The sequence below is a fragment of the Glycine max genome, chromosome 3, assembly GCF_000004515.6.
Source record: "Glycine max cultivar Williams 82 chromosome 3, Glycine_max_v4.0, whole genome shotgun sequence".
Lineage (NCBI taxonomy): Eukaryota > Viridiplantae > Streptophyta > Magnoliopsida > Fabales > Fabaceae > Glycine > Glycine max.
Genome location: NC_016090.4, coordinates 685,101 through 702,363, shown reverse-complemented (window position 1 = coordinate 702,363; position 17,263 = coordinate 685,101). Strand labels below are relative to the sequence as shown.

At 30.5% G+C, this 17,263-nt stretch overlaps 1 protein-coding gene across 1 annotated transcript; it reads right to left on the bottom strand.

Moving 5' to 3' along the window:
- Positions 1–1,319: 1,319 nt before the first annotated feature.
- Positions 1,320–4,244, bottom strand: LOC100776882 (transcription factor MYB54). The gene is made up of 3 exons (XM_006576240.4): positions 3,069–4,244; positions 2,289–2,753; positions 1,320–2,056 (listed from the first exon to the last, which is right to left on the bottom strand). The coding sequence occupies exons 1-3, from the start codon at positions 3,559–3,561 to the stop codon at positions 1,797–1,799; spliced, it is 1,218 nt and encodes a 405-aa protein (XP_006576303.1). The 5' UTR covers positions 3,562–4,244; the 3' UTR covers positions 1,320–1,796.
- Between the last annotated feature and the right edge of the window lie 13,019 nt (positions 4,245–17,263).

Below are 17,263 nucleotides of genomic sequence, written 5' to 3'. Positions count from 1 at the left end.
TTTAATTTGTTTATCTACTAGAAAAATAATATAAATCTTACTATAATATCATTTATATTGTGCAATGTTTGGTTTGTACTGGAAAAAAATACAAAACAAGATTTTGAAATTTTTTAAATTATTTTATTATTTAACATAAAATTTATTATCATGTTTTACTAATATTTATAATTTATTAATATTGTGATATATTTTAAAACATTATTTTAGACTTATTGTTATAAAAAATTACAATTTATTAATTATGTTGATATATTTTTAATTATATCTTATTAAGTACCATATTATAAATTAAAAAACAATTTAAACTAGCATTATTTATTTTAATTCAGACCAAGTATGTCTTTCTTGCCCATTTCAATTCTTCTTTTTGTTGGGTCAGGGTTGGAATCGGGTCAAAGCAACCCAGCCCAACCCGCAAGTAAAGGAATGGGTTGAAAAATCCTGAATTCATTAACAACACTTTAATGCGCAACAAAGGAGTCCCTTATTTTTTAATGAATCTAATGCATTCTAAAAGCGTTCAAAAAATTACACTATAAATTAATCAGAAGTTATAGTTGATATAACCTTTTAAGTAACAATACAAAAACCATTTAATCTATCAGGCAATTTATATTGATTTGCACTATAAATAGTGTGTAAATCAAACTTAAATATCAGAAGATTTAGGAGGCAATACATAAAGATTAAATAAATAAATAAAAATACAGTATAGTATTGAAAGAAAAACCGTGTCCCTAACATGTCTCTCAACAAATTTTCTCACCCACCCAAATTTTGGTACTACCATTCCTTTATTTCATTAAGATTTAAGACCGGACACGCACGCCGAACTCCAACATCACGTTTTTGGAGAAAACGATACGACTAGGATGGTTTCCACTCCCTCACCAGAATTTTGGTACTTCTCATATTCTCCTTTATTCCTCCCTTAAGCACCAACTTCAAAAACAAGTGGGTACCACATTTACTATTACCTCTTAGGCCTAACTCACGTAGTTTCTTTATTATAGTAGTATAATTTTGTGTCACTGCACAGTTTATTACATAAACATAGTCATGACACAATTTCCCATTTTCAGTTAAAGTATTTATTGCCCTAGAATACAGTTGTTATAACCCAACATGTGTTTTAACTTTAATTCAATTTATTGTACAAATATACTACTACTACTAATCATTTTATATATTTTCTTAGAAGAGTCACCGTGCGTGCAATATGTCAAATATGGTCAAACTGATAATACCGATCACAATGCCAAACAATAATTCACAAAACCCAAAGACACAATGCAGCAGTGAGTGAGAAAGAGTGATTCATTCAAAAGAGGTTTGGTTAAATTGATAGAAAGAGGAATCCAAGTCATGAAACTTTGGCTTCTGATTTAACAAAGTGCCAAAAGTATCACCACAAGATAAAAACTACAAGGGCTCTGCTTCTGCTGTTGCAGGAACAGTCCAAAACCAAAAGAGTTTGAAAATAAATACTATACTTTTTTTTTTGAATCTCATAAGTTCATAACAGACCCCCTTCTCCACCGCTCTAGACTAGACTCTAAACTTATCTCTCTCTCTTTCCTAATTTTTTTTCTTTTTTTCTCCCTCTATTTTTATTTTACCTTTTACTTTTTTGCCTTTTATGGAACCAACTGTACACAAGGGAATGCACTACAGCATACCCATTTCCACCCAACACAACAACGGTGCACCCCTCACTCACTCACTTTCCTAACTCCTCAACTATTTGTTGTTGTTGTTGTTTCTTTCGTTGAAGATTTGATCAGCAAATTTTGCTAGGTAGCTCCTACTCCAAGAAAATCAATGAATGGCATGTTAATCTTATCACCCACAGTTTCACTCTCTTCAGAAATTGAGACATTGGACCTATTGGTGGCAACTGACTCAGATACTGATACTTCTGAATTTGCATCTGAAAAATTAGACTGGTCCACACCCTTAAGCTTTCCCACTTGTTCAGCCTTTTTATATGCTACCCCGTTCCAAGAAGCACCACAAAACTTCTTGTTAAAACTCACATCCCCTATAGCTTGTCCTGCAATCCCACACAACCAACACATGGTAAGACATAATATAATAATAAATGTAACATACATATAACCAAAAGTAACATTTTTTTTTTATCTGTAAAACTTGAAGAAATATAGTTACAACAAGTCAAGTCAACCACAGCTATTATGCTCAGTCATCTGAACTAGATTAGACCATTGAATAAGATAGCATATATCAATTGAGACTAGGGAGGAAACAAAAAAAAAAAAATATACCAATTAATGATCCAAAGGCTTGGTGATGATTCTGAGATGGACCATGATGGTCAAAGAGTCTTCCAAAAGGAGGAGTTACTTTGGCTGAAGAGGGTGGTGTGAGGGAGAGGTTAGTACAAGTTGAGGCAGATTCGTCAATGGTGCTTGAGATGGTTGACTCACTCCCTGCATTGTTATTAGACAGAGTCAGATTCAAACCCTTTGGAAGAACGGTTTCATTAACAACCAGTTTCCTCCTTCTGTACACACGACTAGAGTGCTCCCTCTGCCTCCTAGCCATGATCACATGCCAATGGTTCTTCACTGCATTATCAGTCCTTCCAGGGAAGAGCCTAGCAATCATGGCCCATTTGTTACCATACATTCTGTGTGCAGTCAAAAGCCTCTCCTCTTCCTCCTCAGAAAAGGACCTTCTGTTTATCCTGGGATCTAGCTGGTTAAACCACCTCAATCTACAACTTTTTCCTGCAATCACAATTTTTTGTTTTCAAAAATAAAATAAAATTAAAAAGAAAAGACATGCAAGGTTAGATTCCTTCCATACAATGACACAGATTTTGTCCTGCCTTCAGAAATATTAGTAAAAATCAAAATTTTAAATATCGATTTCATCGCGTTTATTGATATCGCAGACAAATGCAGTCGTCGCTGGGGTCGCAATAGAAAAACCTAAACGTTACGGCCCGAATCACGGACCATTTTTTAAACCCTTGGTAAAAAATACAAACTTTGAAACAAATTAAGCCTAAGAATAGTTTTTTTGGCATATTAAAAAATTACCTGATCTTCCTTCTAAATTCTCAGCAATCAAGTTCCAATTTTGAGGACCATATTGAGCAACAAGCTCCTTGAGTTTTTCATCTTCAGCTGGCCTCCAGTGACCTCTTGCACAAAGCTTGGTTTTCCCTGAAGCAGAGCTCTTAGCAGCTTGTGCTTCATCACCACCAAGTTTCAAACACAAGTTCTTGTTGTTCTCTATCTCATCAACCCCTTCTTCTTCTTCCTCGTCTTCTTCTTCTTCTTCTTCTTCTTCATCAATGGCTCTCTTTGTTCCCCTGCACTCCTGGGGCTGCTGAAACACTGTGGACGCAAAAATCAGAAGACCCATCTCAGGGTTTGAATTTGAACCCTCTACCCCATTTCCATGACTCAGAGACAAAGGAGGAGTCTGTGTTTGTGAGGAACCCACATAACGAGAAGAAGGAGGGAAGAAACTCATGTCTCTACTGCTGCTATCTTCACCAACATTGTTCAAGTGCTGTGAAGAACTCATGGTGGTGAGAAAAACAAAAAACAAAGACAAAACAAAAGGGTTCACAAAACGGGTTCCTCTCTCCCCTAGGAACTAACGCAATGCCAGAACCAGAAGCATAGAAGAAAATGGAATGCAAACAGTTTACTAACGCACTATTGTTGCATGCTACCCACCCATGACTGAAACTTAATCACAGAAGAGAGACGGACTTGGAGAGAGAAAGAGAGAGAGAGAGAGAGAGAGAGAAGAGAGAGAGAAGAGAGCACACATATACACACGGTGGGGCTGAGTTACAAGAATGAGAAGAAAACAGCAACGTTTTAAAGAAGAGAGAAATAGGAAATAGAATGAAAATTTTGAAGCATAGAGAGAGAGAGAGAAGGCACACAGCAATAACACAAAAAAGTTCAGAGGAAAAGGTGCGAGCCCACACGAGGATTCTGTTCACTATGTTTTCATGTTTGTGTGTTTCTCTCTCTATACTGTTGTGTAGAAAGAGAGGAACAAGTGAAGAAAATGAGATCAGGGTCCTTATTTTGAGACTGATTTCGCAGTGAGAGAAAAATAATAGCAAGAGAGTGAAGAGAGAGAGGGGGGTTTCGGTTTTCTCTCTCTAGAAAGTCCATGATGTGTGCAGTGCATGCAGTTCGAGAACCGTTCGTGTGGGTTGTCACTAAACTAAAAAAAGAGGGTAAAAAAACGCATTGCATTGCAATGCGTGGTGTTTTTGTTTTGGGTGTTGTTGTTGCTGTTTACTTCTTCTGCCACACACACACTCTCGGGCTCTGGGCTGAAAGAAAGAAGAAAAAAAAAGTTTCAAAAACACTCATGATATTATAAGACATCTAGATCTGATCTAGAGAGAAAAAATATATATAACTATTATAAAATTTGATATAATAAAAAGAAATATATAAAAAAGAGAAATATTAATATGAGATTTTTAAAACAAATAAATATTTATGTATGATTTAAAAAAAAAAAAAAAGTCTGTTTGTCTGTTTGTGGAACCTCTTTTGCTTTTTCCAAAGGGAAACGGAAATTATATGAATTGAAAGCCAACAAACGAAAGTTAAAACCATCAATCTCCCCCCACCTGTACCTTCACGTCTTTCTACACTCTTTTATTACTACCATCTTCTCTTTTGTTTATTTTTTTTTTTCCTTCCTTGGGTTCTTTTCTTTCTCAGGATGGATGTTTAATTAATTACTGTTGTATTAATTAACCACTAGTAGTTTTAATTAATGCATATTCAAGTTGGCACTCGCCAGGTTTGAATATTTGGCCAAAACAGCACAGTTTTTTTTAACCTTCACTGTTCTGCCAAAGATTAATTATTAGTAAAAAATAATTACTAAGAGATAGAAAACATTGAATGTTTATTTAAAAAAATTAGTTTTGAATCATTGTCAAATGTTTTTGAAAATAGAAAAGAAAATAAGTTATACATTGAGTGTTATTCAATCTCAAATTATTGTGTATGATTTATTTTGAATTATTGTCAAGTATCATGCAATATTTACCTAAAAAAATCATATTGAGAATGATTCTTAGAAATTGACAATATAAAAGAACTTATTATAGTCACAATGCATAACTATTAAAACCAAACATGTCGTAACGCTTAAAAGGTTTCTCGTTATACGAAAACTCTTGAAAATACTCATATATAAATATCTTTTAAATGAAATTCTCTCATATTTTAAAAATTTTAGACTTATATCCACATATAATCAAACGTCAAACTCACATGTCTATTACCCCCCACAAGATAAAAACTAATCAGTCAAATATTGACACATAGATTCTGACTAATTAAATATCTCAATAAAGATATCAATTAACATCTTGCTAATTAACAATGTTGAAATATCTCTATACAACGATGTCAATTAACATCTTGCAAATAACGCTTAAACATCTCTGTAACAATGTCAATTAGCATCTTGGTAACAATGCCTAAATATGTCAATAACGGTATAGTTGACTAACATCTTTCTGATAATGCCTAAATATCTCAATAACGTGTCAATTAACGTCTTGTTAATAACGTCTTGTTAATAATGGTGAGATGCACGAATTGCATGAAACCTAACATGTAACGCTTGCAAATATTTTTAAAAAATGTTGATTAAAAGAATTAGAAAAATATAATAAAAAATTGATTTAATACATAGTTGTGCGATTTTAATGAAAAGTCATTCATACTGAATAATATTTTTCTAATTTTAACATTTTAGGTGTCCAAATATATTTATCTCTTTGTGAATTTTATGTATCAATGGCAATTGCTTATGGAATTATAAAATTTGTGTATGGAACTATAAAATGTGTTTATGGAATTTCTAGGCAAATAATTGAAGCAACCAAACGTGTTGAGTTTCTTTTGTACCGTCAATTGAGAATGGATTTTAAAATATATCTAGACTAGACATGACTGTATTCCACTACAATAACATTTATGAAGCGTCTTCAAAAAAACATTAATAAAGTGTCTTGTACAAGTCGAACCACTTGATATATATATTAATAAAATTAAAATCACATTGCACATACTCTTGTTTTAGGAATCCAAACTATAGCTGCATGCGCACGAAGGGATGGGGGATGTAAACATTACAACAAGTGACACATGCTCTTAATCATGCAAATTAAGCTAATAAATAAATCAACAGATCATGCCGAAATTATTATATATATATATATATATATATATATATATATATATATGTTGATCGCTTTGGAGTAAAGGAAGATGTGTATCAACACATAATGATCGGTGTTAAACATATATATATAAATAATGAGATGCTTGAAACAAAAATATGATATCAACAAATCGATCCATTATTTTTTCTACGAGATAATTGAATAATTAAATTCATAAGTTATTAATGAATTTGATCCCTTTTCTCATTTCAAAGCTCTCCAGTCAAAAAAATGGAAAAGTCAATGTAATAATTAAGCCATTTGTTTATAACATAACCAACTGCTCATTCCTTATACGTTAGACTTTCTGAAAATGTCTTCGAATTTCTTCTTATACCTCTTTTTTCTAGTTTTACCTTAATTTCTCTTAATTGTTTTAAAATCATGACAACTCTAAATTAATTGCTTCATTTAAAGGAGACTATTAATTGTAAACAGTTAAAATAACAGAAAATTATGTTTGATAATTTACTTTTTTATATATAAAAAAAACCAACCTTAACAACCTTTGTTTTCCATTCATGGTTCAAGAATAAGCACATAAAGGGTAACTTTACCGTTTCAACATTGCACATGAGAATAGATCAGTTACATTTGAGACAAGCATACACATGAAGAGTATGAGGCAAGTGGAAGACCTCATGCACCAAACACATGAGGCTCAGAAAAACCACAGTTACAACTTACACACACAGGTTTGTTTCCAAGGAAAACGTTGGAGTTTTTTTATTCAGAGGTTAAAAAAAAAACCGTACGAAATGATGGGTTTTACTTGTTTGACCGTGGAAGAGATTATTGCAACACCATTGGGAAACATATCAACACTATTTTTGCTTTTGCTTTGCTTGCTAGAGTTAACGTACGTACACATATTACATAACATAATTTGCATATGCTCACACGCATTTCTTGTTTTTGTGTTCTGTTTGGCTGGCCCCATATATCACCTCCAGATTCCTTCCATTTCTTTGCAAATGACCACATAATCGCACGTGACATGTCACTCTCTCTATATATATATATATTCATACCATGGTGTCTCGTCAAGTCTTCAACCCCACCATGCCACATAATGATAAATCGACCCCAAAATGTAACATTATTATTCATGTTCATATGCGCGACATTACTAACGTTAATCATGTACGTACGTCTTTTTGGTGTGAACATAATACGTACAACATATATACATGCATTTATCGTCTGCCAAGAAAAGAAAAACAGTTTTGACTTGTCGTTTGCTGTGTACTTTGTTCACCTCTTGCAATGCCATTATTGTATTTTTTTTCAACACTTAAATTGCACCTTGATAGTGATTCAAAACTATAAATTTATCCCACAAAATTAAACTAGCTACTTAAACACACAAAAAAAAAGTTATTTATGGGGAAACTATTAAACATATATAGCTAAGATGTACATTTAAATTAATTTAGTTATAACTTTTTATTTTAAAGCATATGTCATGTTAGGCAAGTACTGGTGGATCCGAGGGATAGTCTAATAACAACAGCTAAATATTCAAAAGAACTTTACCAAGTGTATTGGCTAGCGATACAGTGATTATAATATAGTAGTGGGTATTTCTCAATGATAAAAAGAAAAAATAAAGTAGTGGGTAATTTGCATTCTCATTTTAAAGGTACCTCTATCATTAATAAAGAGCGTATAATTAATGTGTTCTACCAGCTAGTTAATTAATGAATTCAGAGAAATCATTTCAATAAGAGATATATTTGTAAAAAAAAAATTGTAAGAGGCATGATGGATTATGCCTTATAATAAATATCACTTTAAATTTAAGTCTTATAAAATGGATCAGAGCAAATATTTAGCATTATTACATTCAATTTTTTTACCCCAAGTAAATTTGTTTAATTTATATGTTTTTAATCCTTACGAAATAAGCGAGTTTTAATTTTGGTATTTGATTTTTATTTTAATTTTCATCATTCCTTAAGATTTTCAAATTATTATTTTGACACGTGTTTTCATGTACTACTTTTAACTGTTTGTGTTTAACAATAACTTTAGTGATAATCTCAGATGATCATTACTGTGTTTCTGCACCATGTCTGCCTGTGACATCTTTAAGAAAATTCTAAACTCTTAAAATAAATTTTATTTATCTTTATCTATCTTAAAAATGAATGTTAGAAATAAAATTAATACTTTCATATTTTGGAGGGATACCCAAAAAAATATTTTATGGGAATCAATACAATAATTACTTATTTTACACGAATAAAAAATAATTATTCAATATTTTAGACAATTGAAATTGAAAAAAAAGTACAGAGAACAGAATTAAAATTCACTCATGACTAAAAGTATGCGTACAATATTAAAAGTCTAAAAACATTTGTGGTTGTAGAAAGTATATGTAATATTATATTAAAATAAATTCTGAAAAATTAATAAAAACAAAAGAAAATTCAATATTCTTTCCATCTTAAAATAATAATCATCTTAGATTATTTATACATATCATGAAAAAACAATAAATAAATGAAAAAAAATAAAATAAAAATTATAAAATTAATCTTATATTATCATTAATTTATATATAAATTTTATTATCCGTCATTAATATTATAAGAAATATAAATAAAAACATGTAATTAAGTTACAAGAAAAAATAAAAATAACAATTGTTTTGAGACAAAAAAGAAGTTCTTACATGAGAATTATAATGAGACAGTAGGAGTAATATTATTATTAAATTGAATATCATTAAAGTTCAAGGTTTTTTTTTTTCTAAAACAATTAATATGCCCAGAGCCTAAAAGGGTAATTGAGATTTGTTGATAGATAAAAGAGAAGGAAGCTTAATAGTATATGAGGTTTGATGAAGTAATTAAGTTGTTGGGTTTACTTAAGCAAGTCCAAGTCCAAATCCAAATGATGAACATGATCCGCTAGAAAAAAGCAAGAGTGTAAAGAAAGGAAATGCTAAGGAAAGTTGGGAAGGTGATAACAGAGAAAAGATCCTATCAGAAAAGAGAGACTGAAAGAAAGATCACGTTGTCATTGGCCAGAATCTCAGAAGCAGAAGAGAGAGAGAGAGAGAAGAGCCTCGTTACAGTTCAGAGTCCACCCAAAAAATAATAGTAATAAAATATAAATAATATTTTTTTCACAGTTACCCTTTGAACTTTCAACCTAAAAGAAAGAAAAAAAAAGGCAGAAGAAGCAGAAATGGACAAATGGGGAAGCGCAAAATTAGGTTTGGTTTGGTTTGTTTGCAGAAGGCACACGCGTGAGGGGTCAGGTAGTAATTCAGAAGACTATGACTCAGAAAGAACGGTTTCGTTTTCAAGTAATGAGTAACGGAAGCATGACATGCACAGAAGGGGAGCCAGTCCAAGAATGCATTTATTCCTTTCATTAATTAATGTCTTTTTTTAGTACTACTATATATATATATATATATATATATATATATATATATATATGTTTTTTATTTTTCTTTTTAAGTTAGCTAGATGGAGTATTTGAAAAGGGTGACGTAGATTTCAGTTACTACTACTTACTAACCTTAGCTGGATAGAATTGTCGGTCAAATAAGAAAAGAATGGTTTAATGAAAAATAATTCTAAAAATCATCGGGTAATATTCTCCTGTTAAGTTTTTTACTTTATTTATATGATAAGAATATCTCCAATGCTTTTCTTTTTTTTTTAAAAAAAAAAAAAGGGGGGGGGGGGGGGGGGGGAATTAAGGTGAGTTGAGTATGAGATACACTAGAGTTTTAGCAAATTTTCAAGTTGTATCAACACTAATTATTCACAAACAAGAATTTCATATTAATTAGCGGTGAAACTTAAATTCACATTCTCATATTATGACTTCTACCAGTTTAATCATTACCGATTAGATTAATCATGGTTACTAATGTTTCTAATTGATTGAGATAAAAGAAAAAAAGATTACGAATTTGATTTTCTAACAAAATTAACATTCTAACAAATTAGTATTTGTCAATAAAAAAAATACTTGATTGCTTAAACTTTGCTCAATTTAGAAAAGAAAATGATATATATATATATATAAAGTAAAAGGAAGGAAACAAAAGAGAAAGAAAAAAAAGTGACATAATTTTTTGGTTGTTTGACTAAGAAAATAAAAGAAAAAAATGATAAAAGTTTTACTTTATCTTGTTTGATTGTGTAAAAAGTAGAAAAAAATAATGTGCATGTATAATGATATAAATATTCCTAATAAAAATAAAAATGTGAAAAAAAATATAATCTTTAGGTTGTTTGACTAGCTAAGAGAAAATAAAAGAAAAAAAGATAAAGATTTTATTTTATCTTGTTTGATTGCATAAAGAGTAGAAGGAAATGTTAGGAAGAAGTCATTGCAACCAATAAAGTATAGTAAGTAGTTAGTTTAATCTGTTGGGTTAGTTACCAACAAGTTGTTAATACCATTAGTCTGTTGAGTTAGTTATGCATGTAAATGATTGCAGTGTATAAAAGCTGCATGAATGAATAAAGGGGCATGCAAAAGCTTAAACCAGTTCACTCTTTTCTTAGGAGGAGCCTTGCCTCGAACTAAGGCACTACCCTTCTCCTTTATCTCTAACAAATTGATCCGACATGTCGCCGTTGATGTCATTGCAACCACTATCGCTGTCACCATGGCCGTTCATGCAACCCGAAAGACCACGATTAATAGGCTCGAAGAAGCCATCACTCGCCTATCCAACATCCAAGCCTCCCTTCTCGACAAACACGTCGATCTCGTGGACAAATATTTAGAACTCTCCGGCAAGGTGGATTCGATTCTCGATCATCTCCATCTACGATCCCCCAACAATAATCATCCCAATTCAAGTGCCCAACTTCATCAACAAAATTTCGTCAAGCTTGACGTCATCCTTGACCGGCTTTCCACTCTCACACCCACTCCCTTTCCTCCCAACTCATCCCCAACGGACGCACCACCACCTGTGGAGACCTTAACAACACCCACTCCATCTCCATCTCCATCTCTTCTCAAACCACCACCACCAACAGCATCCACGTCAGCTCCGCCTCCCTTGGCTGTTTCCCACCATCTTGAACTCAAAACAGTCGCACCCATGGCTCCGCTGATGATTCTCCGCTTTCATTCGAACAACCACCATATCAAGCTCAGCCATCCATTGCCTCTATCACTCTGCACCGCCCACTGTCGTTACCGCCACGACTATTGCTGCAACATCCTTTACGACAATGACACCATCCTGCTTGACGACGTTGCCATCAAGCATAAGATTCATCCGCGCTCGATTTGGATTCTTTTCAACGTCAAGACTCGACTTTGCTCTGTCTGTCATCGACGACGACGTTTGCCGCCACACCCACCACCACCACCGAAGCCACCGCCTCCACCACCACCATGGCTGGCACAGGAGTTCCGTCGACACAAGTGTTATGGCCGTCAACATTGAAGCGAAACCATTTTGACAAAGGGGTAGCCACTTAGCGTTGAAGATGGTAAATTCCAATTATTGTCGCCTTCATCAACTTGACTCAAACAAGCCCACAAACAAAGCAACTTTACTCATGTTCTGTTTTATGCACCCAACACCTTGAGGACAATGTGTTTTTGATGGGCTAGGGAATGTTAGGAAGAAGCCGTTTGCAGCTAATAAAGCATAGTAAATAGTTAGTTAAATTTGTTGGGTTAGTTACCAACAAGTTGTTAATACCGTTAGTTTGTTGAGTTAGTTATGCATATAAATGATTGTAATATATAAGAGTTACATGAATGAAGAAAGGTTCACTCTTTTCTTAGGAGGAGCCTTGTCTCGAACTAAGGCACTACCCTTCCCCTAACAGGAAAAGAATAATGTGTATGTATAATGATATAAATATTCCTAATAAAAAGTAAAAATGTGTAAAAAAATTAAGAATAATTTGATATTTTACTTACACACCGCCATTTTCCTGCCTTTTTCACCCAAAATGAACAGATTGTCATAGAGGTGGGTCCAATAAACTTATTTGCAATCTCTTTCGCGCTTTCTTAACACAATGTCTAATGAAGGAAGAAAATAATTTTTGAATTTTTTCATTCTCTTTCATTTCGTTCCTTCGTCTTTTGCAAATATTAGACATATGCTAAGTGAATTCTTTTATACAATTCTAGACTAAAGTTTACAACTAATCATGGTTCGAATTTAGTTGGATTCAGATCCAAAAAGCTCAATTCAAACAAAATTAACCACTTAAATTTTATGCTCAATTTCAACAGGTTGACCTATTGAGTTTGGGTCAATTTTAGATGGGGTCATTGATTTGGTCGCGATCTGGTCCAACACTTTTTTAGGGGGCTTTACAAAGTTTTTATTTTCACACTAATTCGAAAATTTTCTAACCTATATATAACATTGAAGACAAATCATACTTGCCGTGTAGTCCCAAATTCTTTGAAAAATAATTCTTATGTTGTTACTTTTTTCTTCTATAAATAGATAAATAGAAGTCATGTAGATGAAGAATGGCATTAAAAGTAAAAGCAAAACTCATGTGTAGTACTATAGAATTATGATAGAAAAATGAAAACCTTTCAAAATAAGAAAAAAAATGTGATTAAATTGTAGAGTGTGACAAAAATACATTAGGTTCAGTATTATTTATATTACCCTTTGGTTCTATAAAATTGCAATATTTGAGTAGGATGGATTTGACTTATATTAATATTACAGTATGAAAGAAAATGAAAATGATATTGTAATATATAATGAAATATGTTTAGAGTTTGTCTTGTGATTTTTCACTCAACATTTGAAAGTTTTCAATGTTAAAAATTGATGTTCATTTCTTTGTTACTTTTGTGCTACGAGCCTACGAGGTCCGATTTTAGTTTACACTTACATTATGCTTGTAGAGCAAAAGAAAATATTTCTTTTTTTTTATATCATAAAAAAAATATTTCTAACAAACTATTCAAATCAACGCATAGATTTTTATTTTTATTTTTGAACATAGACCAACGTATACATAATTGGCCTGTTAGTTACAAATTAAAAAAAATGAATTTTATGTAAAATAACCCAGTGTTATTTTTAGGGATTAAAAAAGAAAGCTAATTTATATTTGTTTACAATCATAAAAATCACTTTAAAAATGGCTGATTTTTATGAGAAACTTTTTGGAAATAGTTTTTGTTTTAATTAAACTTATATTCTTTTTAATTAACTATTAATTTTTTTAAAAGAAATTGAAATAAGTACAAGAAAAAATTTTAAAAGTGTTTTTTAAGGGGGGAAACTGTAAAAAAAAAAAAAAAAAAAACAGAACAATATGATATACACATATATTGATTTATGTTATTTTATTTTTGTTTCCTTCATTTCTTTTAACGATTTGTTATTATTAACGAATGCACACATCACCACAATGTTACTTTTAGAAAAAGGTTTTGCTTAACATAATTGCTATTTATGATGCACTCGTTTTCTGTCTTTCAACAAATGTAACTTTCATGTTTTAGTTTCTCCAACTCTAACTAATTCTAGGTCATCAATTTGCCAATTATATTATTTTTCTCTATCTTCTCATGTTCTAAACGCGTGATAATTGAAGTTAATGGAAGATGAATCAGAATATGAACAGAGTTTTTCAACAAAAAAAAAAAAGAATATGAACAGAGTAAAAATATTTCTCAAAGAAATATGCACATGAAATCTTTGTGGCTAACTTTTTTTTCCTTAAAAAGAAAGCAAGAGAATATAGTTTATGTACAATAAAGTCAGAGTCCATGATGTTAAACAAAACTAATTTATAGGTCTTTTGCAATATTGACAAGCAAAAACACTAGAATAATTAAGTTGAGGAAAAATAATAGAATAATAACAAGGTAAATAGTACATATGCTTGGTCTAGAGTATGCTTTCTTTTTAGAGAGATTGGTGCAAGTGCAATGAGCGCATTCGGTTGGTGCAAGTAGGTTTGCTTGGAATGGTTTAACTATGGTACATCATGGAGATTGGAAAATCATGAATTATTTAGTTATTCCTAGAAATACAGGAACAGAAAAAAATATTTCATATTTATTATGAGATAAGAAAAAATTAATTTTGTGTATATTTTATATCTAAGAAAGATATAATCACACATTGTACTTGTATTTAGTCCCTAGAAGAGGAAAAAAATTTATTTTCATGAGATAAGAATACGTCTTCATAAGTAAAATTTCATATATATTATTTTATTAATTACTATCTTATTACTTTCTCATTGTTGTTTCATGATGCATGTTAGACGCATATCAAGGAGTTCAAGTTTTAAATTTAAATTATTAGCAATTTTTAGATTTGGATTTGCACATCAACGATAAATTCTTCTCCCTTGCTTCATTTTTACAATACGTGCTTAAATTTTTATAAATCCCACAGATTTTGTTAGTTCATGTTCCTACAATTTGATTTATGCCAATTTCATCCTATATTTTATGACAATTTTTCCTTTCCCTCCAATGTTTCTTTTTTAATTATTTTCGTGCTTAATCTCGTTGAACACGTGGAGAGAAGACAAGGAATGTAACAAGAGTTTTTACAATAAGAATATTTTAGTAATTATAATACATATTTTTTCAAAAAAAATAACTCAACCAAACACATGTTTTAATCATTCATGGGAATAAAAAAAATAATCTCAACCAATTATAATAGTTAACAAAATATATTTTTCAATAATACTCAGAAATAACATTTTCATATTATATTTTTAGAAAAAAATATTCTCAAGGATAAAAAAACTATAACTATAAGTAAAACAAACACCCCCTTATGTGATAATTCTTGATTTGGGTTGGGCCATCCATATTATTGGATTCGAATCCAAATATAGACATTAATTTAGGATCATTTAAAATTTTACTTCAAATTATTTTTATTTTTTATTTGTAATTATTAAAAGGAGGAGTTTGTTTAATGTTAAATGTTATGGAAAATGTTAAATGTTATTCTCATCAAAGATATTCAATAAATATTTTTAATTGCTGGCGACATTTTTAAATTTATTTAATTTTAATAGTAAAAGTAAATAAATAAATGAGATAAAATAAGAGAAAAATAAGAAATTAATTTTAACATTCTTATGTAAATATAAGATTTTGACCCCTTTACATAAAAATAAAAAGATAAAGAAACATGTATAATATAAATTTTTATGAATAAATTATGCAGATAATTATTTTTTTATATCCTTATAACAAACATAAAAATATATATTTGTATTTCCATATTTCCAAAAATCCAATAAAATTCCATGAAATAAATTAACGATCCCAAAGTAAACAGAAATAACATAGAATGTCACAATGTAAAACATGTGTAGAACAGTGCAATGAAGTATAATAACTTGCTTCTTTTTTAAAAATAAAATACATTAATTCTGGCCAAAATTTTTGAGAAGATAATTATATAATTTCTTATTATGCCAAAAAAAAAAAGATCGATGAGATTATTTAACTCTTGCCATCCAAAAGAGAGTCCAAAATTTGTAATCTCAAAACGGCCTATAGATCCTTTTGTTTTTTCCTGGTATTAATGACTGATACAACACATTACACCGGAACCGGATTCTTTTTTTTTTTTTTTTTTCTTTTTTTTGACAAGAAAAACCGGATTCCTTATAAGCATTAGGCCAAAGAAATATGACTAATGTCCTAACTTTGAAGCTTAATTACATTAATTTTCGTATTCAATTTGACATTGTTAGGATAACTAAATGTCCTGACCGAACTTAGATTTGGAATTTACATTATTATTCTCTCAATAGCAAAGCATATATATATACATAGGATATACTTATATATATATATATATATATATATATATATATATATATATATATATATCAACTTATTTTTAAAAGGGACATGTTAATAAGTTATGATTTTATTTTTTTTAAATACAATAAAAGTGTAATTTACTAACATGTTTTTTACTAAAATATAAGTGAATGTTTAGTACTCATGGTTCTTAACATATATTCACTTATTTCTTTTTTTAAAAAAAGTATGTTATTAAATTATAAATTTAATTTTTCAAAATACATTAAAAGGCGTGAAATTTGTTCAAATATTTCCTTCAAAAAATAAATGAGTACAATTAACATATGAATACATACTTGGAGTGACGTTGCCCCCAATGAAGGGGAAGTTAAATTTTTTTACTTGATTAAAGTGACGGCATTTGATAAGGTAAAAGTTTTTTTTTTTTTTATCAACTACAGTAAGAAGAAATAAAGAATAATGTATGTGTGTTGTGGCTTCAAGACAGTTTTAAAATTAGCCAGGATTACTATTATCATCTCTATCGTTCTTAACAAAAAAAAAATATTATATATTTTCTAACTAAACAATATAGCAATTGTATTTACCCCCCGGTTCCTTCAACCTTGCAATGTTTCTTTTGTTTTATCTCCATTGATTGCACACACGTACGTGTGCAAGTTTACTTATAAAAGATTAAAAACAAAAACTCTAAAAAGAAAAGGAAAAGTAAATGATATAAAGCGTGAGAAAGTATGCATAGTTTATATACTTTATCAACGATTTACATCGAGCTTTTAAGATGATACTAAAGTTGCTTCAAAGCCAAAGCAATGCCGTTATCAAAGGCTTTGAAAGTCTCTTTCAAGGGCTAATATCCCACCCAATATTCTCTTGTCTAAAAATTTTCTTTGTCTTTTCGGTCCTTATGTTATAATAACTGACCCCGATTTTGTTATAAGCATATGCATGAATCACTTTATGATTTTGACCCTTCGGGAGACCCATAAACCACAAAAAAGCATCCCTAGTTCCTTTAGGGTAGTTGGGAACTTAGGGGTAAAGATGATTGACTAAATAGAATAAATTTTATTTTAAATGTTATGTGATTTGAATGATTTTGAATTTGATTTTTTTTGTTAAAATATTCATTCAGTTTGAATCTTATAAATAAAAAAAAAATATGATTGAACGAAAAGAGTTCAATAAAAGATAATTAGTCAGATTTCTGACAAAATA